Genomic DNA, 23,441 nt, shown 5'->3' on the forward strand with positions numbered 1-23,441 from the left:
CGGAAGAAAAGAACCTTGATCCTTACCAACATCATCCACAAAAATTAACTATATCACAGATCTAAATATTAATGTGAACTTCTTAAAGAAAACACAGAGAAAATCTTAACTTTTTTTTTTTTTGAGGAAGATTGGCCCTGAGCTAACATCTGTTGCCAATCTGTTTCCTTTTTTCTCCCCAAAGCCCCAGCAGATAGTTATACGTCATAGCTGTACATCCTTCTAGTTTCTCTACATGGGACGCTGCCTCAGTATGGCTTAATAGTGGTGCATAGGTCCGTGCCCAGGATCCGAACCAGCGAACTCTGGGCTGCTGAAGCAGAGTACTTGAACTTAACTGCTACGCCACAGGGCTGGCTCATAAAAACTTAACTTTTAATTAGGCAAAGATTTCTTAGGTAGAATACCAAAAGTCTGATCTATAAAAGGAAAAGGTTGATAAATTGAACTTCATGTAAATTAAATTCTTGTTTTCTCTGAAAGATGCTATCAAAGAAATGTAACACAAGGTCATAGACTGGGAGAAAATATTCATATTACATATATCTGACAAAGGATTTGTATCCAGAATATATAAAGAATTGTTACATAATTAAAAAAAGGCTAAGAATGCAATTTAAAAATGGGAAAAATCTTATTTATTAAAAAAAGATATGAGTGGCCAAAACGCAAATAATACTTACTTACATACTTACACATTACCAGGCAAATGCAAATTAAAACCATTATACACCCACTAGGGGTGGGGCAGCTGCAAGTCTCATGTATTGTTGGTGAAATGTAAATTCCTTCAATTACTTTGGTAAATATTTTGGCATTTCCTAAAACAGCTAAACATACACTTACCATGTGATTCAGCCATTCCACTCTTAGGTATTTACCCAAGAGAAATTAAACCATACGTCCATACAAAGACCTGTACCTGACTTTTTATTTATAATAGCCCAAACTAGAAAGGTCCATCAACAGATGAATGGATAAACAAATTGTGGAATAGCCATACAATGGGATACCACTCAGCAGTAAAAATAAACAAACGATGGATCTGCAACAATATGGATAGATGTCAGAAACATTACTCTGAAGGAAAGAAGCCAGACATAAAATAACATATCCTGCATAATTCCACTTACAAGAAGTGCTAGAACAGGTAAAAACAAAATCTATAACGACAGAACTTTGATCAGTGCTTGTCTGGAACTGAGAATGGTTTGCAGGTTAAAGGGTTGAGAGAGAATTTGGGGGCTGATGAAAATGTATACTGGTTTATACATTTGTCAAGACTCGTCTAACTATACATTTGACATTTTATTTCATATGTTATACCTCAAATTGATTGAGTTATTTTTTAAAGAGCCTTAAAATATATTGTCAGAAAGTTTGATATTTAAAAAGACAAGTTGGTTCTCTAGAATCTAAGAGGCAACTATGACTGAACAAAAAGCAGTTTGGTGAAAGGCATCTGGGTCAGCCAAAGTGCGCAAACATGGACTAGGTAAAGCGATCATGTGATGCTCTTCACCTATCTCCTTCCCTTTCTTCGTCCTACCCTAATGACCCCCAGATATTATTCTAGCCTGTTTAAAACCTCTCTAATATGAACAAAATGAAATTCATCTCCTTTTTCTACTGACATGAAAATTTACCCATTGTGGGACTCCTAGAACATTTTTCTCTTTCAGTAGAAAATAAGTAAAGGTAAGAATTGAATCAACAATTTCCTGCTGATTTGGCTAATACATTAGCATCACCTAGTAAAAGTATGGAAATATCCTTGGTTTCAGGAGTCCTGACCAGAGAGTGGAAGGATGGGGATGCTTGGGATTCAGTGCTTATCCAAGTCTCTGAGATGGCTGTCTGTGTGGGAGGGAGCTGAGACAGAAGGGTGGGTGAGGGGTGGCATATCAAGCCTTTGTTGCTCTTGTAGGTGCAAGTTAGGCAGTGACTCTAATGAGCCTTATAGCCCCATGTGCCTTGATTACACGTGTACACTTACTGTGACGTTTCTCTTTGATTTTGCCTTCATATTACAAAAACTTTGCATTTTAGGTGACAATTTTAATGATTTGCCAGTGGGTTGATGACTTAGCTTGGGTTCCCCAGAAAACATATCCTGAGGTAAAATTTAAATGCTACCGTTTTACTATGGTGTGTAATTCCAATGAAAACAGGAGGGAAGAAAAAGAGGATTGAGGCATGGAACGAGAGGGAACAGATAGGAACATCTGCTGCATCTCAGAACCTTAGGGGGGCAATAAAGCGAGAACCATTTATCTACTGGCTCTCATCTTCCATTCGTCAAAGGTCCACCCGTGGATGGCTAACTCTGCCGCAATTTCAGATTGCCCATATGTGGGTACCAAGCAGGTCTTGTGGCATCTTGGACCTCGTTGTCACCTGAGAAGCCTGAAGGTGGGAGGTGAGAGACAGCAATGTAGACATGAGGTGAGGGGTGTGGGCTTGCTCCCATGTAAAGTTGATTAGAGCTCTTGTGGAACTGTGTGCTGAGGCACCAAGTAGGATGAAAAATAAGGCCAAGAACCTCAGAAACTGTTGAAGTCAAGATCTGAGGTGGTACACAGTCGGGTAATAATAACATTTGTAATGTGGTTTTGCAAGTTTTAGAACATACAAAATAGTAGGAAGGGGGATAATTCTTGCTATGGTATTAGCTTTACTCAAATGCCTTATTCTCAGTGTTTACTTTCTATAGCCATGATCCCCAGCAGGGCATTTCTCTAAAAGAGGTACATGCAAATAAGAGAAATAGACTGAAACATGAATGTGGAGGGGAAGATATGATAATACAAGATCTCATTTTCCTGATAATTCCATTGCTTATTAACAAGGCACAGAATACAAAGTAGTTGTGAATATCCAGAAAATAATTAGCGAGCTATATTTATCTCTTAACCTATCTTAATATCAACTTTTCAGGTTCTGCAGTCACATCTTCTGTTCCAAAAATAAAACTGCTGACTTTTTAAGGCAATGATATTTAAAATTAACGCACAGAAACATGCCAACCTCAGAATAAGGGTCTAGATTTAGATATTTACCTATATAAAGTCTAGACAATAGATAAGAAAACCTTAAGCTTTACAGAAAAAAAAAAAAAGTCAATACAGAGAAGCAGTTATCTATTATTAACCATTCATTAAGTCCTGGAATGGCCCAAGGAAATCTATTGAGCACAGAAGTGAACCTGATTTGTAGGTTTTGTTGGTTGACCACAAGTGGGATTGTGTAGCCATCATTCTCAATATTAGAAGTCTGAGGCACAGAGAAACTTTATTGAGGATCATTCACTAAAGAAAAATATACACCTATGGCCATGGGTGAGCAGACATCCCTTAGGTACACAGTGGTGACACACAGGGCATGGTGTACTGTGGTGGACATAGGTCTGTTTCTTGGCCAAGGTGCCAGCGGTTTTCTAACGAGAACCAAAGGATGGGGGCTTGTCACAGGTAAAAGGAGGTTCCTTGCCTTATTTTAAGAACCACGGACAGCTCCAGGCTGCTCCAGAAAAAGCACGTTCTTTTCCCATCCAGGAACGACAGTTCAGGGTCTCCTCGTCTGATTCGGACTCCAGCTTACAGATAATAAAGGGCGCATATTCAGTCCTTTCTTTGTAATTCATTATAAATGTATTTATGTGGGCAGAGAGGGTCCCGTGCTCACGTGAAATGTTCAGGGGTGAGGGTGAGAGGAATAGTTTAAGGAACCGATTTTTAAAAATGGTCTTATCTGTATAAATAATTAATCGGGCCGCCATGCAAGGGGCTGGATGATGGGTCAGGCGGGAAAGCCCGTGGGTGGGGGTAGGGGCGGGGATCCCCGTGTAGCTGTTTGAATACTCGGTGACTGTGGGGGAGAGCGGATCCCACCCCGCTTAGGTCGGAGGAGCAGCGCCATGTGCTTCGGGCTCTCAGCTCTCCTGCTGCCCATCTGGCTCTCCTGGACCCTAGGGACTCGAGGTTCTGAGCCCCGCAGGTGAGGTAGGGGTTTCCCCAGGGCCCCGCAGCCTCCTTCCTGACGATGCAGCGCGCAGTCCCGCGGGCAGAGGCACTGAACTGCACCCAGTGGCTCTCGGCCTGCGCCGCAGCTGCGAGGGGGGTCGTAGTGAGAGGTCGGGCCCGGGGAGGGGGCAGGGGGAAGCGAATAGCGTTTCCCTCGCCGCCACTGCCGGTGTCGCGGTAGCTGCCCGTCCTCTCCCTCCCCGGTGGCAGGGAGCCCAGAGAAGCTGGCTTCGCGGCCGACCCCCGGCTCTGCCCTGCGCCACGCAGCCGCGGCTCCTGCCTGGCGTCCCCGGCCGGGCTCCAGGTCCCGCTCCGCAGCCACTGGGGCGGGAGGGAGGGCCGAGGGCCGGGGCCACCGGCCGCGGCAAGCGCGGGGGAGGGCAGGGTGCGCGGCGCAGCCGGCTCCGCCTCCAGCTCGCCCTGCCTCCTCCCGCTCCTCCGCTCCCGCGCCGGCTGCTCCTCCTCTCCCCGCGCCCGCTCCTCCTCCTCCTCTCCTTCCCCTCCCCCTCCGCCCTCCTCCGCTCCGGGCCAGCGCGGCGGCGGCGGCGGCGGCGGCGGCAGCAGCAGGAGCAGCCCCGGCTGCGGGTCGCGACGGCGGCGGGGCGCCCCCTCCCCCGTGCCGGGGCGCGGCGGAGGGATGTGGGGCTTTGCGGGAGGAAGGCTTTTCGGCATCTTCTCGGCCCCAGTGCTGGTGGCGGTGGTGTGCTGCGCCCAGAGGTAGGGTCGCGGATGGGTTGACAGGAAGCGGGCCGGGCGGCGGGCAGGGCGCGCGGGTGTGCGCGCCGGTCGCTGGGGAGTGAGCCGCCGCCTGACCCTGTTCTCTGTGCCCCTCGCCCTCTCCCCCAGCGTAAACGATCCTGGGAACATGTCCTTTGTGAAGGAGACGGTGGACAAGCTGTTGAAAGGCTACGACATTCGCCTAAGACCCGACTTCGGGGGTAAGTGGGGTGTGCGCGGCCGCTGCGGGAAGCGCGACCCACCGCGCTGGCGGCCTGGGTGTTGGAGGGAGGCGGGGGCCGCTTCCGCCGAGCTGCGGTTACTTCACCAGTGCCCCCTCCTTGGATAGCACCCCCATCCTCAGAGCCACCCGCACCCCATGCCCGAGCCTGGCTGATCACTGTGTCGTGCGCTTCCCGCAGGTCCCCCGGTCTGCGTGGGGATGAACATCGACATCGCCAGCATAGACATGGTTTCCGAAGTCAACATGGTGAGTGCCCGCCCTCCCCAGGGCTGTCTCTGAGCCCCTGCCCCGCTGTCTGGGCCCACAGGCGTCCACAGTACTGGGCCAGAGGCCCTCTCTGTCCGGGCCGAGCTTCCCCGGCCCACGGAGGGAGCCGTGCTCCTGGGCGCCGGCCCCCTGCTCTCGCTGCTCCCTCCACCCGTCCGGTGTGCGCAGGGGGCGTCGTTGGCGTCGCAGCCGTGCGGAGGGCGCATCCCTCCTGCGGAAGGAAGGGGTCCTGGGCTGGCCTAGCGCTTGGCTTTCACCGCCGCCCTCGTGCTCGCAGCTCCTCCAGCGGTCTGTCACCTGGTCCCGAGGCTTCCCAAGTGCGATGTCGCCTCCTTAGCAACAGGCGCTGGAAACGGGGCAAAAGAGGCGAGTGTGGGGGTGGCTCATGCTCTAGGTAAGAGGTACTTAAGGTTTCCTTTGTTATCTTTTGGAAAGAGATGCTGGCAGCTGGAGAGAACGAGGGGCGACGGTCTGTGTATTCCGGGGTGTCTCGGGTCGGTTTCCGTGGTCTCAGCGGCTTTTCTAGAGAACAGGCTCCTGGGCAGTGAAACCCGGAACCCCGCTCCACCAGTCGCTGTCTGAGGTGCTGACGGGGCCCGGGCGACTCTGAGAACTGGAGGGCTTGGGCAGCAGGCGGGTTCTGGGAAGGGGCTGCTCCGCCGGGAGAGTCGAAGGCTAGTGAGCCGAGTGTTGCTTAGGGTTGTGTTAATGCTGACGGGATTCAATATTCTGATCGGTGGAAAGCGGAGGTCCGAGGCCCGAGGTGCGAAGTGGGTGTCAAGGGCTTTTGCTCAGGACACTTTAGGACAACAGGGGATAGGGAGAAAAATGACCACTTTCATATGTTAATTGAGCTGAAATACCATGCGATTTGGAAACAGGTTTAATTTTATGTTAAATGATACTTTAGAAATTGTAAGAAGGAGCGTTTGAAAACAGTAATTTTTGGAAGAAATCGTTAGGCAACATTTCCTTCGAATGGATAGCACTGAGAATATAGTGAGGCATGGTTTCAGATAGACTCCATAGGTTTCTCAAGTCTGGCGGACATCAGAATCATGTGGGCAAACTTGTTTTAAATGGAGACTCCCAGTTTCCACAGTCGGTGAGATTCTGATCCAACTAGTGTGGATTGGAATCTTGGGGCATTTGCATTTAAAACTAGTGCTTCATATTATTTTGAAGCAGGTATTTTGTGGGCAGTGTTTTGAGAACTATTACAATGAGTTATAAAAATGCAGACATTTACAAATAAACTAAAACTATTGTTTTAAATAGACTGTTCAGCAAGATATATTTAAATGTACTGTGGATTTTGTAGGAAGAAATGTTTGACCACGCAAAACTATTTCCATCAATTTTTCACTCTTAACCTAAAGATTTTAAAATTATCATGTGTGATTTAAAAAAAAAATATAAACCTTTCTTTCAATGTATATCACTTAGGACGTTTATATACAAGGCATTATAATAATAAAAGTGTTAACAAGAAATACAGAAGGAATATGACTTTACATACATTACATTAAAAATTAACTTTATGTATATTTTACTTTTTTGTAATTTTTGTAAAATCTGTCCAAAAGGTATGCTTTATGACCTTATGGGAACAAGTTCATATATTTAAGATCTACTGTCAGTAATCTGTGATTTTCACGATTGGGAACTTCACATTCTTTAGAGAAGACAATTTTGTACAGAAGTTAATTGAATATTTAGTGGATTATTATGTCAAAAATTATTATAGTGAATGTCAAATGAAAGAGAAAATATATTGTTGTTGCCCTTTAAGAACTCTGTATAATATTGAAACAACCAAGGAAATAAGGAGAATGGGTTGGTGCAGACCACGGCACGTTTTCTTTGAGTTACTTTTTTAATTTAGTCATCTAGTTGTTTTGGCATCATGCTGATACTTGGTACCTTTAAAAACTTCATCAATAGTTGCCTAATTCATGCACTATGAATTGAATTGTCCCAATTCTCTCTGGACTCAATAATAGACAACTTGATGGTGCAAGCCATTATGTTGCATAATCTTTAAGTGCATATCCCAAAGCTAATAATTATGCATAACACAGCCATAGTATACTTGTATGCTTTTTTTTGCATTCTCATGATGGTACTTTTTGTGGCTCTCTAGACATATAATTTATTATAAACAAAAATTAGGGATTGATAGGATTGGAGATTGAAGGCCATTGGACAGATGTGACTGACTGGCATTTGAAATATCTTCCACAAGTGGATTGGTTAACATCATACACTAGAAAAAATCTAATTTCCCTTAACATTTTTGCTCATGATCATAGCTAGGGTATTTGACCTATTATTAAAGGAATGTCTAATATAGCAATGGTTAAGTATCATTTTGGAGGTCATATTTTGCAGGGAAAGAACAGAGAATATGTGAGCATAAGATTAAAGCCATCACTCAATTATGTTTCTTAAAAACAATAAATTCTATTTATGTGCTTCCTTAATCAACTTACTAGTCACACAAAACTAAGCCTTGTTAGGTTATGAAACTAAATAAGAAATAGTCTCCCATTAAGGGTGTTGTAGCTATTAGAAGAGATATGTCAAATGTTTGTAACAGAAAGTAGGATATGTAAGTCCCATTAGAGGAAAAAAAGAAAGGAGCACAGGAAGAGAGAGGGAAGGAAGGAGGGAGGGAAGGAGGAGGGGAGAGAGAGAGAGTGGGGGACAGAAGGAGAGAGATTGAGATTACTTCTGACATGGAAACCTTCCTGAAAGAAATTATATTTAAGTTGGGTGAGTGGGGGGAATAGAACTGTGACTGGCATAGATGGAGCAGGATGTTCTGGGTTAGGGAACAAAATGGCAACGATATGGTTGGATAGATGAGCAGGGTAGGAGATTGGATGAAAGATGAAATTGGAAAAGTAGGACATACCCCTCTTCAGCTAGGTCCTTCTCTGCTGTGTCGAGGATTTCAGATGCTAATTTTCAAGAAATAAGGAGCCCATAAATGTTTTTAAGCAGGTGATGTACATGATTTGAGATGTGGTTTAAGATGAATAGTTTGGCCAAAATGTAAATTTAGATAGAGGAGTGAGGATGTTGAGGAAGAAGAGCGAAATTTACAAGAAGATTAAGGATAGATGATCATGGAATGTCGTTCCTGGAAATTTTATTCTCAGGTTTTCATAGATATATTTATGAAAACATATATTTATTGAAATAAATAAATATTCGCTAAGGTTGGAAATAAGGATGGGTGACACACATGATATATGTGTATCTCAAGATGAGACACACATGTGCTTGTTTGTGAGCTTTTTTGGGGTGACTGAAAAGAATAATACAGATATTGCACAGCAGTAATGCTGTTACTTTTCTCTGTAAACAATTGTGAAGCACAATCTTTATCTACTGATAGTGCATGTAGATGATGCCTCCAAAGAATGCTGCTGACTTCAAATAAACAGATACATTATGCATATACGTGTATACCTCATCATGCATTTTGGTGTTTTTTTAGAAACAATCTAAGAATGAATTTGAGTACTTTAATATTTAATATTATTTTTCTATAACTTGTTTCATGGATAATGGAGATATTCTATGTTTCTATCTTTTCTGATCTTCCAGTTTTTCTTTTCACGCACTTCTTTTTAACTAGCTGACTTGATAGCAGTCAAACAAAGACCATTTTGCTTTACATAACTTCCCTTGTTTCTCTTAGCTCTTGTTTTAAAATTTCAGATGATCTTTTAAAATTATCCATGGTTAAGTAATTATTGAGACAGACTCTGTATTTCTTTAAGTGAGATTGTATATGTGAAAGAAGACTGCCTACTGAAAATTTTTATTTGCATTTGTTATAATTCTGGTGCTTAGCGTTGATTCTGTGTATAATAAACATTTTGAATAGATAGATGGAGAGATGAATAAATGGAGGAAAATTATTGAAAATATAGGAAACCTTAAAAATATAAAACAATCAGAAAATTTTAACTTAAAAGCAGTATTTTTACTGAGAGAGAATGAAGTAATTCTTTAACTGACTAAAAAATAAATAAATAAATATTTTTAAGTAGTCATATGAATTCTTTTTTATTTGAATTATTAGAATAAGCCATTGTTTGATTTGTTAATTTAGAGCAGAAACTACACATACTTAATTTTTGCCTAACTAATTATGACGTATTGAGGATATAAAACTAGATTCAAGCTCTAGTAATATTAATACTAATTACTGTAATTAAACTTGCACTTTGTTATTACTTTATTCTTAAGTAGTCCATTAAAATTAAATCAGTTCTAATGAAAGTGTAACTACAGGATTATTTTTTTCTGATTTCATGCATATAAATCATAAATTATTGTCTTTTTTTAAATTACAATTTCCTTTTAGGTAACATATAATGTGTATTCTTAGTTATTATGAGATGTATATTCCTTTATTATGCTAGTTCTATTGTATTCCTTTCTCATTTGTTGCATTTTCTTCTTATAAAATCCAGTTTTTTGTCTAACATCTAGATGTAAAATAAGTACGGTACGTAAGAACATAGTTTTAGCGTATCTTGAGCAGCAGCTATGGAGCTGCGTCCCTGTAAAATGGATACAGTCTTACTCATGTACAAAACCGTGCACACACACACACACAAACATGTGCCCTGTCACTTTGTCTTTCTTCTTTTCAGAAGAGTCGGAAAGAGGAGAAGGTGTTCTTGGCTAGAGTGAGGTTTGGAGAATTCAGCTTCAGCTTTTAGGCATTTTTTGATCAAACTTATGGTAATGAACACCTTCTCCGCGTTTCAGAGTCTAGAGGTGGCTTTGCCAGTAGTGAATGGTGCAGGAGCCTGGTGTCCAGCACCTTGCTAGATTCTCAGGCCGAGGAGCTGACCTCAGAAGTCCAGGTCGTGCTGAAAAGAGCCTAATGGGATGGGCAATTTGGGGTCCTATTTCCCTGTCTATGGAAACATCTAGCCTTAGGCAAGTCACTTAACACACAGTAATTCAGTTGTGGGCTTCCCAGATGTCTGTGGCATGCCCACAGAATTGATTCCAAAGTGATGGCACGAAGGGTTTAGCGCTGCAGTGAGACACCCACACCAACACAGGCTGGAAAGCTGTCCTTTCCTGATTTCTTCTAGAGAGGCAGGGGCCGTATTCAGAGTTTGCATATGAATTGTTATTAGCATTTTAAAAGTTGGAAGTGTGTTAATGCTCTTATTACAAAGTAAGCTCCAGGATGACTCAGCAGAAAGGAAAAAATGTTTTTCTGACCCAGTTGGGGTTGGAAAACTGCTTACATGGAAGGCACTCCAGGGGTGAGGTCCACAGAGTGTGGGCATTTGGTTCCAGGTTGCTGCGTTTCGGAGGTAAGGCTGTTTATTGAGGACATTACTTTTCACTGGCGTATGTTTCATGCATAAGTTATGATTGTACATCAATGCTGGGGCACTGATAAGAAAGCATATAATGAACTTCAGAGATGGATGGGAATAATACCTTACATAATGTGCTCTCTATGAAGGGAGGTTTGTATTTAATGTTAGAAGGACCGGTATGGAGAGCGCAAAGAGAATACTTTTTGTCTTTGCCCTCAGGGAAGTTGTAAAGCTTATGTTGCTACATCTCTTAAAAGATGGATCTTACACGCATCGCCCTGTTGTGAACGACCTCTTGCTTGAGCCTGTGCGGGGCTCAGGGATCCTGTGGTGTGTTGCACATAGAAGTAAATCTTTGGTTTGAATTGATGATGCAAATCTGCTTATTTACATATAAAAAACTTTCTGAATTTTACAGGTAAAGCGATTTGGGTTGAACATTTGATTTTGCACAGTCTGGTAGCTGTGATCGTTCTTCTTTTCTTCCCCTGGTAGCAGAATCCTTTTTTCTCATATGGGTTCTGTATCCTATCATGCCCATTGTCATTACATTTTGAAACCTGCTGAACATTTAGTGTAAATAAGCAAAGCCTACTGACCATTTGGAATCTGTAACATTACTTTGTGATACACATTGAGGTGTAACTGAGGGATATGATACCCAACAGTGTGCCATTTTTCAGTTTATGACATGCTTCAGGCATTTTGTCATATTTGATCATCAAACCTGATGATCAGTCTGGTGAGGTAGGTAATAAGGTGTTAACCTCATCTCAATTTTTCAGATGAGAAAACAGCCTCAGGAATAGCACTGACTTACTACATGGCAAAGCTGGAACTTGGTCCTGTTTCCTTGTTCTTTCTACTTCATTATGCTACAGAGTAGCAGAAAATGCTCTGTCAGGGGCTCGCAGGATTCTACCTTCTTCCGTGACCTTCACTGCTGTCTATAGTAGATTCTCCCAATCTACTTTTCCATGAAATCTTAGTCTTTCCTTATAATACCTATCACAGTGTAAAATATGATTAGGGTGTGCTTAAAGTCTTTCCTCTCCATTTCTCTCCCCATCAGACTATAAGCTCTACAAGGGAGAACTGTGTCTATGAGCAGTCCTGTGCCTGACACTTGATAGGTATCTAGTAGATATTTGTTGAAAGAAAATATATGAATGAAGAATGAATGAATGAATGAATGAATGAATAAGTATATGAGTAAATAGATATGTAGCTTTCCAATGAAATATTTTTATAAGCCAGATTTTGGGCTTATGACCAAGAAGAATTTTTTACAGGCTAAATGTGATGTATACAGTTTTTACTTTAGGGGACTTAATTTGATCAGAATTTGTATAACTGTGCACAATATAATACCGTCAGCCATCAAGTATTCTATAAATGTTACCCTCTCACTTGAGAGCTCCTCTGATTTCAAAGCAGAAAGGAGAGTAAGGATTGCAAAGTTCAGCCTGTGTGTTAGTGCGGATATTCTAAACACCAATCACTGGTGCCTTTTACACTCAAAGTTTTGTGTCTGCTTGTAAGTTATATGTGCGTTGAGCTTTTCTATATGCTAGGGAAGTTCTGATTACTCTTCTTATACAGGCATTCATTGGGCTCTGCCTTCCTTTTCCCATGGCCACTCAGCAGTGCAGTGAACATGTGGTGGTTCTCATTTGTTTTCCAGCTTTCCAGCACAATTTACTTCTGGGCCATTGATGCCAGCCGTTAAGAAGGTTCTCTAGCTGCAAAGTTTGGAAAACTAGGACTAAGATACGTCTCATCTCTTGGCAACTTGTTCAGTACCATCAATTCAAGACAGAGTGCTAACCTCCCATCTCTGATTGGGGTTGTAGAGTTCCCTTATTCCTCGGTTACCAGGAGACCACATGGAGAAATAGAAGCCGTTGTAAGCATTAACTCATGTATCCCTCTTTGCATTTTTCCATAGAACTTAAGCATCACATGGAAGCGTTAATATAATTAACAAAAACTTTAGCATGCATGGAACTAACATTTCAGATGAATAATAATTAAATTAAGATATGAGAATGTCAGAGCTCTTTAAATGCCCTAATTTGTGTTTCTTCATTCAATCTGAAAGAGGATATGGATTCTATTGATTACATCATCATATTTTACTCATTATACAATGAAAGAATTCCTTTTATGTAAAATGTTTGCTAAATCCGCATGCTATGATTCATGATGTGAAATACTTTTTTGCTTTGTTTTGAACTGACTTTAAAGGATAACAAAATCTATTGGTTTAAAGCTATATAACTCTGATTGTGTTTGATACATATGTATATAACATTTGTTACTTAGTTCAACATCACATCACTATTCTTTTAAAATTTAATTTTGTGAATAAGACTTTAAAATTGGTAACTTTAGTGAGTAAAAGGAACAAGTTTTCTGGGTCACCTGTCATTACATGTTCTGTGTGTGTGTGTGTGTGTGTGTGTGTGTGTGTGTGAATCTATTAAACCAAAAATTGTTTTAAAAGACACAATTAATTTGGGTAATTTATTGTAATATCATTGATTTTTTCCAGTCATTCTGACTCTAAGTATCTATCTGAGAGATGAGTCCATACATCAGGTCGAAAGTAGACTCGAATGGTCACTGAGAGCCGTGCCTGTCGTGTAGAATATGCCTGGTAAATATTTGTTACATGTATCTGGGTAGCAAATGACCTTTGCGGTAAAGCTGTACCTTCGATTTGTTTTATTGTCAAGATTCCCTTATTTGGGTGTTTGTCTAGTGCATAAAATTAACCATAGCTTTACACATGAGGATTCCCGTGAACTTGTCACAGGAAAAACAAATGCATTGTAGAAAACAGTGCCATTCCTATGGTCTAAACCAGTGGTTCCAAAACTATAGACCAAGAACCCTTATGAGGTGTTGGAGTTACTGCAGGGATCAACATAGCTAAGTGCACTCCAGGCAAAATTTCTCACATTGGTGTATTCTGTGCTTTGCCTTTCCAAAGCAGTGTATGTACTAGAGAAAGTTTAGGAGTAACTGAGCGTATGAGGACCAGACTGATTGTGCTATATTCCTTTTTATGCTGTTAAACATTCTGTGGATAACTCATTGTATGAGAGGGTATTTGAATGTGCCATTGAAAGAGTTTTCTTTTCTGAATCTTTCCTTTGTTTTGTCCGTGAGCACCAAAATTCCCTGTGAGAATGTCATTTCTTGTGTATGGGCTAAAACAGTGGTAGCTTAAGAGAACATTGTTCTATAGAATGTACATGTGTGCCCCATAATCAAAGTGTTTGTGCTCAAATAATATTGCAAATTATACTAAACATATAAAATAGGTTTCTTTGCTGCAGGAATTGTCAGGCCTTTTAATATGTTAATGATTTTGTAAATTTCATGAGAGAGGTGAAGAATTCAATATTTAAAAAATATGTTTGGGGATTTTTTTCTTTGTGCGGGGATGGAGGACCTTATTAACACTTGTTCATGAAGTTTTCTATAGAACACAGTTTAGGAAATGTGGGTCTAATCCATTGAATCAGAAGATCTTCAATATGGCCAGTGCCTGTAAATGATGATAACTGAGAAGATTACTGCATTAATAAAGCCTCTTTTCGTGACCGTGTCCACAGCACGGAAGGCACAATTTTGACAAAAAAATCTACCAGTTCATATGGGGTTGGGGAATATTTTCTAGAACTGAAGATTAAGCATCTGTTATAATTAGGTTGATAAAAAAACACAAAGATTTTCTTCTACAGTAATACTCTGTCACGCTGAGGGGAGGTCTGTGTGTTTTAAGCCTCCTTGTTTTCTTGTAAGTATTACAAGAGTAAATTATGCAGAGGCAGAGATATGTGTGTTGAAGAGGAGGGGTTGTAAAGGGCTCCTGGGCCAACTACAGTAGATTAATTTTGAGAACAAAATATGGCTCCTCGAGGCTGTTGGGATTGACCAGTGGTTTCTAGATGGTGGTCCTGGAAGCCTGGAGATTCCTTCTTGGGGCTGTAGCAGGGGGAGAAGGCGGCACTCGGATACTGCATCCCACTAGGGAGGGTTGACGTCTATCTTTGAGTATATTACGTTGCATACGCAGACATTTATTATAATTTGCAGTGTATTTTATGTATGATGAGATTATATATTATGCTATATGTAATATTTAATTTATATGTTATTTATATTTATGTGTAAAAATCAGATTCTCTTAGGATGAAAGTTTTTAGTGATAAACATATTTAACACCCCCTGGAGTAAGTCATCTCTAAAATTCCCCTTATGACTAATTATCATTCTGTGAAGAGTTTATACATGTTCATAAATAGTCAGTGACAATGGCCCAAAGGGCAGATGCATTTTGTGGACTGTCCCATAAACCACAGTAGTATCATAAGAGGGCAATGTTGCTCAAGCGCCACTGCGGAGGCCCCGCTGGGGATCTGTGTTTGGCTGAGGGATTGTAAAAGGCTGGTAATGATGGGCGAGTAAATTAAAGTAGATCCAGCATTGTAAAGAGATTCAAAAGTGTTAATTGATTGTAAGGGTAATGGGTTTTGTTTGTTTGTTTTTGGCATGTAGAAGCACGGAAAGCTGGTCGAGAAAAGGAGAGGTCTTGTTTTGGAAATATTATATATATCTACATATCCTTTTCTCTCACGCCACACTTTATTTGCCATTACACTATATTGCTTCAAAGCTTATCTTTATTTTGCGATTGAAAAACTACTCTCCAAGCTTCAGATTTTACTTTTTCTTGTAAACTCTTTGGAATTTTAATTATCTAGGTAATTTCCTCAATACTGCAGGCTATTTTGCCTTTAGAGACCATAGGGTGTCTAACTTGCAAGATTGCCCTCTGCGTGGAGAGAGCTCGTTGTCGGAATACTTAGATCCCAGGGAAGGGTTTGTGCGAACTTGGGTAAGTCATTCAAACTCAATGGTCCTCAATTTGGTCATCTTTTTAACCAGTGTGTTAAAATGGATTCTCTAAGTTGTCTTCCAGTTCTGATTTCTGTGTTTCTTAGAGCCTGTGAGCAGATAGAAACATAAGGGGCCCTTCTATTTCCCTTACACAAACCACTACTTCTTGTCATTTGATACTGCTTGTGGTTTAATTGGTTATCCATGTGGTGGTCATCTGGCAGCTGCAACCTTATACTCATGGCCAGTGTGAAACCTAGGAACCATTTTTTTCAGGATACCTGTGCTGTGTGCTATGAGCCTCAGACATTTTGTACATAAACAGCTGGGATTTAAAATCTGCATCCATGCGCATTAATTTTCAGGTCTCAAACTTAGTAGTGTTCGCTTTTCTGGTCTGAATTTAGCATGATTAATTTATGAGTGAAAAGTGAGGTGGACTGTTGAAATGCTTCTGTTGTATCCAAAGTGTAACCTTTCCATTATCACTTAAGAAAAATGACTCAGTCTAGAAATGCCAGTTAATGCTATTGGGTACCAAATTGTCCATATTCCGATTTTTAAAAAATTTTACATAAATTTAAGTTGTGCACCATTTTTGCATCTTCTGTGGTATTTCAGTAAAGAATTTTAGAATTGTTTGAGTTCATAATCCAGTTGAAAGGAAGAGGGCAAAGACTTAGTCGAAGTCATCTGCACTGTTGCATTCAGCCAATTTGGGATTATTAGCCAGCATTTAATGAAGATAATTGTAAGCTTAGACCTCAAAGGTAGAATTTGCATAGTGTGGCATCTCTACTTACGTTTTACCATGTTCTCTTTCTTTCTTGATTTCTAGTCTCATTTAAAATGAATTTCTTATACATAAAATTCGAGCAAGTAAACCTGTGTGGATATAGGGATGAAGACTTGGGCTTGCCTGTACTAGAGATTGGAAAATGAGATATGTGAAATTATTCAGTTTTATCCTGGAAGAGGAAAAATGTGGATGTGCAAATTCTTAAGTAATTAGGAAACTGCCTATTTAGGTTTATATAGAGGAAAACATATAGTGTGACTAAAACTTGGATGTAACAATGACTAAAAATAAAATATTAATAATTTTCAGAGTGTTTAGCTCTTCCATTGTAGATGAAATCCTCCTAGTGCACTGCAGTATCTGGTTAGGGGAAATTGTAGCACAGTCTGAAGAGAGTAAATATGTGAATTCCTAATTTAGCTCTTTGAAATAATTTGTCTATAATGGTAGCCCCACATATATGTTCCTCAAAGTTTTTTTTTCCTCTCTCTCTCCCAGAGGCAAGGAAAGTATGGCAGCTTCTAGCAAAATTCAGACGTTAAAAAAGGGAGACACTTTGTTCTAAACGTAACTGAGTTAGTGCGCCTAGAGTGGAGCCAATTCTGAGCATCAGTGGGCGGGCACAGATCCTAGGCATTGGCTGGTTTACTGAGATTAAGGAGAAAAGGTCAAAAAAGGGGTAGATACCCTTCATTGTCTCTCAGCTGCCTACCTGAGTGACATTTATCTCCCCTTACAAGATAAGAAATGAGGGTTTTACCTGCTGGTTTCTCTCTCCATTTATCCTTCTGGGACTTGGAATTCAAAATTTGGACACCTCAGGCGTCAATTTGGCTCAGTAATTTTTCTCCTTTTATCCTATCTCTCAGTTTCTAAAACAATTAGGGAAAATCCTCTTTTCTTCTCCAACATTCTTCAGAGGAAGGCAGAATGAAATTTGTTAAACAAAGGCAGACACAAAAACAAGCATCTATTAATTGTCATCCAATTTCCTGATATGCCAACCTTTGCCCAAGACTGTACTTGATTATGCAATAATGTGCAACAGAAAAATGGGAGTCCGCTCATGCTGCGGTATTAATAGAAACTGTCAGTTAACCAGAGGAAGGACTCACAAATCAGTCTCACATATTGCTGAACTATTTTCTGTGTCTATTAGCAGATAAGTGTGAGTGTTTAAATAGATCACACTTCTGTGGAGATTTTTGTGTGACTACCTACATTATAATGGAAATTGTGAAAAAAAGAATCATAACAAAACTTTGAAATATAAAAGGAAACATGGTAGGGGCCGGCCCCGTGGCTTAGCGGTTAAGTGCACTCGCTCCGCTACTGGCTGCCCTGGTTCAAATTCAGGTGCGCACCGACGCACCGCTTCTCCGGCCATGCTGAGGCCTCGTCCCACATACAGCAACTAGAAGGATGTGCAGCTATGACATAGCTTTGGGGAAGAAAAAGGGGGAAAAAAAAGGAGGAGGATTGGCAATAGATGTTAGCTTAGGGCCAGTCTTCCTCAGCAAAAAGAGGAGGATTAGCATGGATGTTAGCTCAGGGCTGATCTTCCTCACACACACACACAAAAGAAAACATGGTATAAATCCATTACACTGATGTAGAGCCTGTTGAGATGGTCGAGAAGAGGAGTGTAAGGGACTGATTTTGTGAATATGTATGGCAGAACTATTTTTGATGCTTCAGAGTGCTGTACCTACTTCACACTTATTCTAACAGATTTCTCCAGAATAGGCTATATCTATAGACTTTTAAAGTTCCAGCCTTATCAAAGCAACTTGCACTTGTAGATCAATACTGGAACTAGTTGGAAAGAGGCAAAGCAATGAACTTTTCATTTTTTAATTCTCAAAATAACTAATATCACTTAATAATTACTCTTGTATTGTCTTCATGACTTGATTTTGAGTTCATCTGCTCTGTATGGGCTAGCATATTCTTGTTCTGTCGCCTTCATTCTAAATACATTAGGTTTAAGAGGTGGCTTAAATAGTATATAACTGCTCTCATAACCAATTGAAGTGCCCAGCATCATAAATCCAAATGATGGCAGTTTGGGCTTTTCCACATTTCTCCAATTTAGCACACCTGTTCAAACTTTGCCTACATCACTTTAGACTTGAAACACGGCACGCCCTCAGGGCCGTGTAAAGTTATTGCAGAAACTCATAAAGAGAGGGGGCTTGATTTGAGCCCAGGAGTGAGTGAGCAAATGAGTGAGTTATTCAACAAATGTGTGAAGAGTGAAGAATTATCATCTTGTGGCATACGTAGATGGGCTGGTTACAGCGATGGTAGGAACGAAGAAAGGGGAGAAGATGACAGACAGTTGGGCCTCAGAATCTGAGAGATGTACTGTTGGCCGGTACTGATGGTGTTCTGAAAAGCAATTTGGGAGGAAAATGAATAGAACTAGAAGGCCTGGGAAAGTCTTAAGGGAGCTATGGGTGGGATTAAAATAGCAAAAAATTGGTGCAAGAAACAGGATTTTTCATTCTTTAAATACTTGAGTTACTGAGATGTTTTGCCACTTTTAATTTAAAAAGTAGATATATACCAGTTTGTGCTATGCAAATAAATTAAACTGTTTACTTCTGCTCTTCTTATATTTATCCTTGATAAAAGTAGAGCCACTGAGGGTGTCTGACTCACTGAAATGGAGCCCATCATCCCCTGGTGGCACCCACCTCAGACACCTAGTCTCTAAGAGGGTCAACGGCCTGCAAGGAACCTGTGCTGAAATCCCCAGGTGTTTTCAGAGCTACAAAACTTACCGAATGCTTTGATACATGTTCTTTCCAGGTGTGGTGGGAGGGAGGCAAGCGGAAAGGAGAATGGTTAAGTGAAAAGGAAGGCAGAAATTCTCCCGTACCCAGCTGTAGACTCTGTAAATGATCAGCACACCCGTGGATTTTTGTACATAGCACATGTGACTGTAGGTTAGATTTCCGTGTTCGTTAACATTGTGTCAGGTGCAGGATTTTTTTCCCTGTGAGCAGTGTTCTGTGCATTCATACTGTGAAAGGAAGAAAGACCCTTATGGCTGGAGATGAGACCATGACTGTCTGTTGGGAACTTTGGTCCTCATTACACCTTTATTGCTTTCACAAAATAGTGTCTATTATTTTCCAAAATTAAGAAAAATATATTTGCCCACTAAGAAAATTTAGAGTATGTAGAAAAATACATTTGGATATGTTTTTTTTTGTTTTTTGTTATGCACATATACTATGTATGTACTATTTTTTACACACTGTATGCATGTTACTATCATGCTTTTCCATGTAACTTTATGTTATAGACACTTCCATACTATTGAACATATTTTATAGATATTTTAAGAGCTGTATGATATTTCCTCACATGGCTGAATAATATATTTTACTTAATATTTTTATATTGGATATTTAGGTTATTTTCTCTGATTTGCTAGACTAAATAGTGTTTTGATGAATATCTTTGTGCATAAATTATTATGTATTATGTATTATTTCCTTGAGAAATATTTCATTAAGGAGGATTACTGACTCAAATAGTATGAATATTTTTAAGGTATTCGATACATGTAACCAGGTAGCTTTCAAGAAAGGATCTCCTGATTTGGGCTTCCACTGAATTTTTGCCTAAAAACATTCTGTATCTATATTCTAGAATAATTTTCTTTTTTTCTTTGTGAGGAAGTTCGGCCCTGAGCTAACATCTGCCAATCCTCCTCTTTTTGCTGAAGAAGACTGGCCCTAGGCTAACATCCATGCCTATCTTCCTCCACTTTATATGGGAGGCTGCCACAGCATGGCCTGACAAGTGGTGCGTATCCCCGGCATGCCAGTTCGGACTGGCGAACCCCGGGCTGCTGCAGTGGAGCGCACACACTTAACCGCTGGTGCCACTGGGCCGGCCACTAGAATAAATTTCTTTTGGTGAGTGGAAAGAGAACTGTAGCCCACAAAATATTAAGATTTAAAGCTAAAATTGAATTAAACCTCAGAAACTATTCTTTTTTTTTTTTTTTTGTGAGGAAGGTCAGCCCTGAGCTAACATCCATGCTAATCCTCCTGTTTTTTTTTTTTTTTTTTTTTTCGCTGAGGAAGACTGGCTCTGAGCTAATATCTATTGCCAATCCTTCTCCTTTTTTTTCCCCCAAAGCCCCAGTAGATAGTTGTATGTCATAGTTGCACATCCTTCTAGTTGCTGTATGTGGGACGTGGCCTCAGCATGGCCAGAGAAGCAGAGCGTTGGTGTGTACCCGGATCCAAACCCGGGCCGCCAGTAGCGTAGCGCGCGCACTTAACTGCTAAGCCACGGGGCTGGCCCTCAAAAACTATTCTTAACTTTACCATTATTCCAACACAATCTCATCTAACAAAAAAATGAAATAAAATAATTTGGCTTTATATTAAAATTGACTTAATCTTATATTTGGTATTCTGATATACGTAAGAAACAAAACACAAGTTCCAGCCATTTTTTTGAATGAATTAGAATTAATTCTAATTCCACAAATAAATTTTACTCTAGAAAATTGGAATTTTCTGAGATCAGACCTAAGAATGTGGGGAAAAATTGTATTTTTAGGGGTCCTGAGGTCACAGTTGACCATTTTTATCTGGAGGCCCACATTATCAGATTCTACCAAGACATTGTAATCTCAGTTTAATCCCATATTTAGTCTCAATAACTGAGCAAAGCCTTGATCCTTCAGGTGTTTGAGTGTGTGGGACAGCTGGCTGGTGAAGTAATGTAGGGGACTCTCAGGAGCTGGCCTGGCACTGGGAGGAGCTCATCATCACTCTTGGGAGGAGGGGTCTCATGTGTGTCACTGCCTTGACCATTTTCAGGAGTGCAGTGAGGCTGATAAGAAGACGTCCCTGATTCATCTGAGGTACTGTTTAATGAAGTATTAACTTACTTTGTCTGCATGAGTAACATTTTAGGGGACTATTTTACATAGAGTTAATGAGACAATAATCAGATATCGTTTAATACGATCCAAAGTTTGGTCTACTGATGCAGGGAAAAAAAATGTTAAGTGGTCATTAACATTTAATTGAAAAGGGAATTTGGATGAATTTGGATTTTTCCACATTGATTATGAGATGAATGGGTAACCATTTTTCCTCACTACCCTGATTTTTAATCATTCCATCATGCCAGAAATAGCACCTCGGTGAAAGCCATTCAGAAACGACCTCATATTTCCTCAAGTTTTTCAGCGACCCCTGAGCTCTATTTTTTAATCTTTTTTACATCAAGGTCTCACATTTGACCAGAGGTGCCGTTCTGCTTTTGAGAAGACCCTTTTTACTGGTCCACTTGTCTTTCTCTCTCCCATCCTTCTGCCCTGTCAGAAATCTTAGTTTGACTCCTCAAGTACCTAGTTCTGCTTCTCATCTTAGAAACCAAAGAACTCTATTTCAAGTTTCTTTAACCCTTAAACATCATGGTGTATTTAGCTTTTGCTCAGCCTTCAAAAAGATGTTCGTCAAAGTGCCATAAGCAAGCCTACCCCATAGGAGAAAATGGTCTCCTACTACAGAAAGTCTCCCAGAAAATAACTTTATTATCTAATCTTCATTGTCTTCACCACCCAGAACATTCTCTCTCTTTAAGGCCGCCATTCTCACTTCCCATCTTTCCTGATAGTTGTTGAGCTCAAATCTTGTTTCCCTCGAAAGATTAAGAGCATGGGGTTACTTCGCCCTGTGTTGGCAGAATGCAGGGCCCCTGCCCTCATGTCTTTCTCAGAGGAAGATGTTTCTCCTCCTGTCTGAAATTAATCTTGCTAGCTGTGCTCCATATTTTGGCTTTTCTTGTACCCACATTCACTGTCTCCTTTGCAACATATCTTCCTCTCCATTAGGTTCTTTCCTTAGTCTTCCTATGGGAAAAAGAAAGTATTTGCATATAAAAGAGACACAGTAACTGCCCCAGTTATTGAATTCTCTTTTACAACCCTCTTCCTTGACACACATTTCTGGACAGTATTTCTAGGATGACTATCAAACTATAGCCCTTGCCCATACCCCTACTGGAGGGTGCTGGAGTGTGTGTGTGTAAAAAGTTGTGATCAGGGATCACTCTCCTGCATATCATTGTTGGCTGGGCCTCCTGAATTGTGCTTCTCCACCTTGTCATTCAGTCCTGAAGATAATTTTCATCTCTTTCCTTGTTCCCCAATATCTGATTATGCACCAAGTCTTGCCCAATAATTTTGGTGATATGTTGAAGACTCACTCCTTTTTCCCCATGACCCTGGTTTGGAGCTCTCAAATGCAGTGATCTATGATCTATCTTAAATCTATGATTCTCCTGTGTTCTGGTTTCACTTGCACAATATTACCACTCTATTCTTCCTGCCATTTGTGGGATGGGAACCCCTAATGGCTCCAGGGTGCCTGCTGGATGTGTGGTAAAATGGGGTGATTGGAGCTAATGCCCACAGCGACAGGAACGCTAAGATTAAGAAGCAGCTCCAAGATCTTGGGAAAAGTGCCTGTGGGCCAAATCAGTGGGCATCTGGTCAGCCCCGAAAGAAGAGAATGGAGCAGGAAGCTTTGAGGTTCTCAGCAAATATCAGAGTTATCACCATTTGGTTGGTACAAGGGGCAACATTTAGAGTTCTTCCTGAGAAAATGAAAGAACAAAAGAAGTGATGGTGTTGAGGAGGGTGTTGAGTATACACATTGGGTTGGGAGGGAGGACTCAGATGCTGGAGACCTAGCAGAATCTAAGAGCTGGGTTCATAGCAAAGCTTTACCTTGGTATGGCCAACTAGCCCGGTGATTGCCCAACTTCAGTTTATTATAATCCCCAGTACAATGTTAACATATTTGTTTTTCTGTTACTTTTTTATTGGTCTCAAGTTGTTTCACTTGTAATTTCCTCCCTTTGTCATGTTATGTATCCCTTTATTTCCATATATTCCATACTATCAGCAATAGATAGACGCTTTGACAATGAGCATTGATAGTGATTCTGTTTTGATTGTGGAGATCGCCGGAGGCAGAAAAGGACCTGTCCTTCAAGGAAACCATCACCATAATGAATGCAGTGGGGCAAGCATAGAACCATTAAAAACACTCGTTAAAGAGAGCAAATGATGAATG

At 40.8% G+C, this 23,441-nt stretch overlaps 1 protein-coding gene across 2 annotated transcripts in view; it reads left to right on the forward strand.

Annotated features, from left to right (window-relative positions):
- Positions 1 to 4,592: 4,592 nt before the first annotated feature.
- Positions 4,593 to 23,441, forward strand: part of GABRB3 (gamma-aminobutyric acid type A receptor subunit beta3) — a 201,221-nt gene continuing 182,372 nt past the window's right edge. The window contains exons 1-3 of one of the 2 annotated variants that reach the window (XM_058542249.1): positions 4,593 to 4,739; positions 4,869 to 4,960; positions 5,162 to 5,229. In XM_058542249.1, coding sequence (XP_058398232.1) covers positions 4,660 to 4,739; positions 4,869 to 4,960; positions 5,162 to 5,229 — 240 coding nt within the window. In that variant the 5' untranslated portion in view covers positions 4,593 to 4,659. Of the gene's footprint in view, positions 4,740 to 4,868; positions 4,961 to 5,161; positions 5,230 to 10,570; positions 10,605 to 23,441 lie in introns of those variants that run through there. The other variant, XM_058542248.1, reaches the window with a different exon arrangement.

The sequence above is a fragment of the Diceros bicornis genome, chromosome 5, assembly GCF_020826845.1.
Source record: "Diceros bicornis minor isolate mBicDic1 chromosome 5, mDicBic1.mat.cur, whole genome shotgun sequence".
Lineage (NCBI taxonomy): Eukaryota > Metazoa > Chordata > Mammalia > Perissodactyla > Rhinocerotidae > Diceros > Diceros bicornis.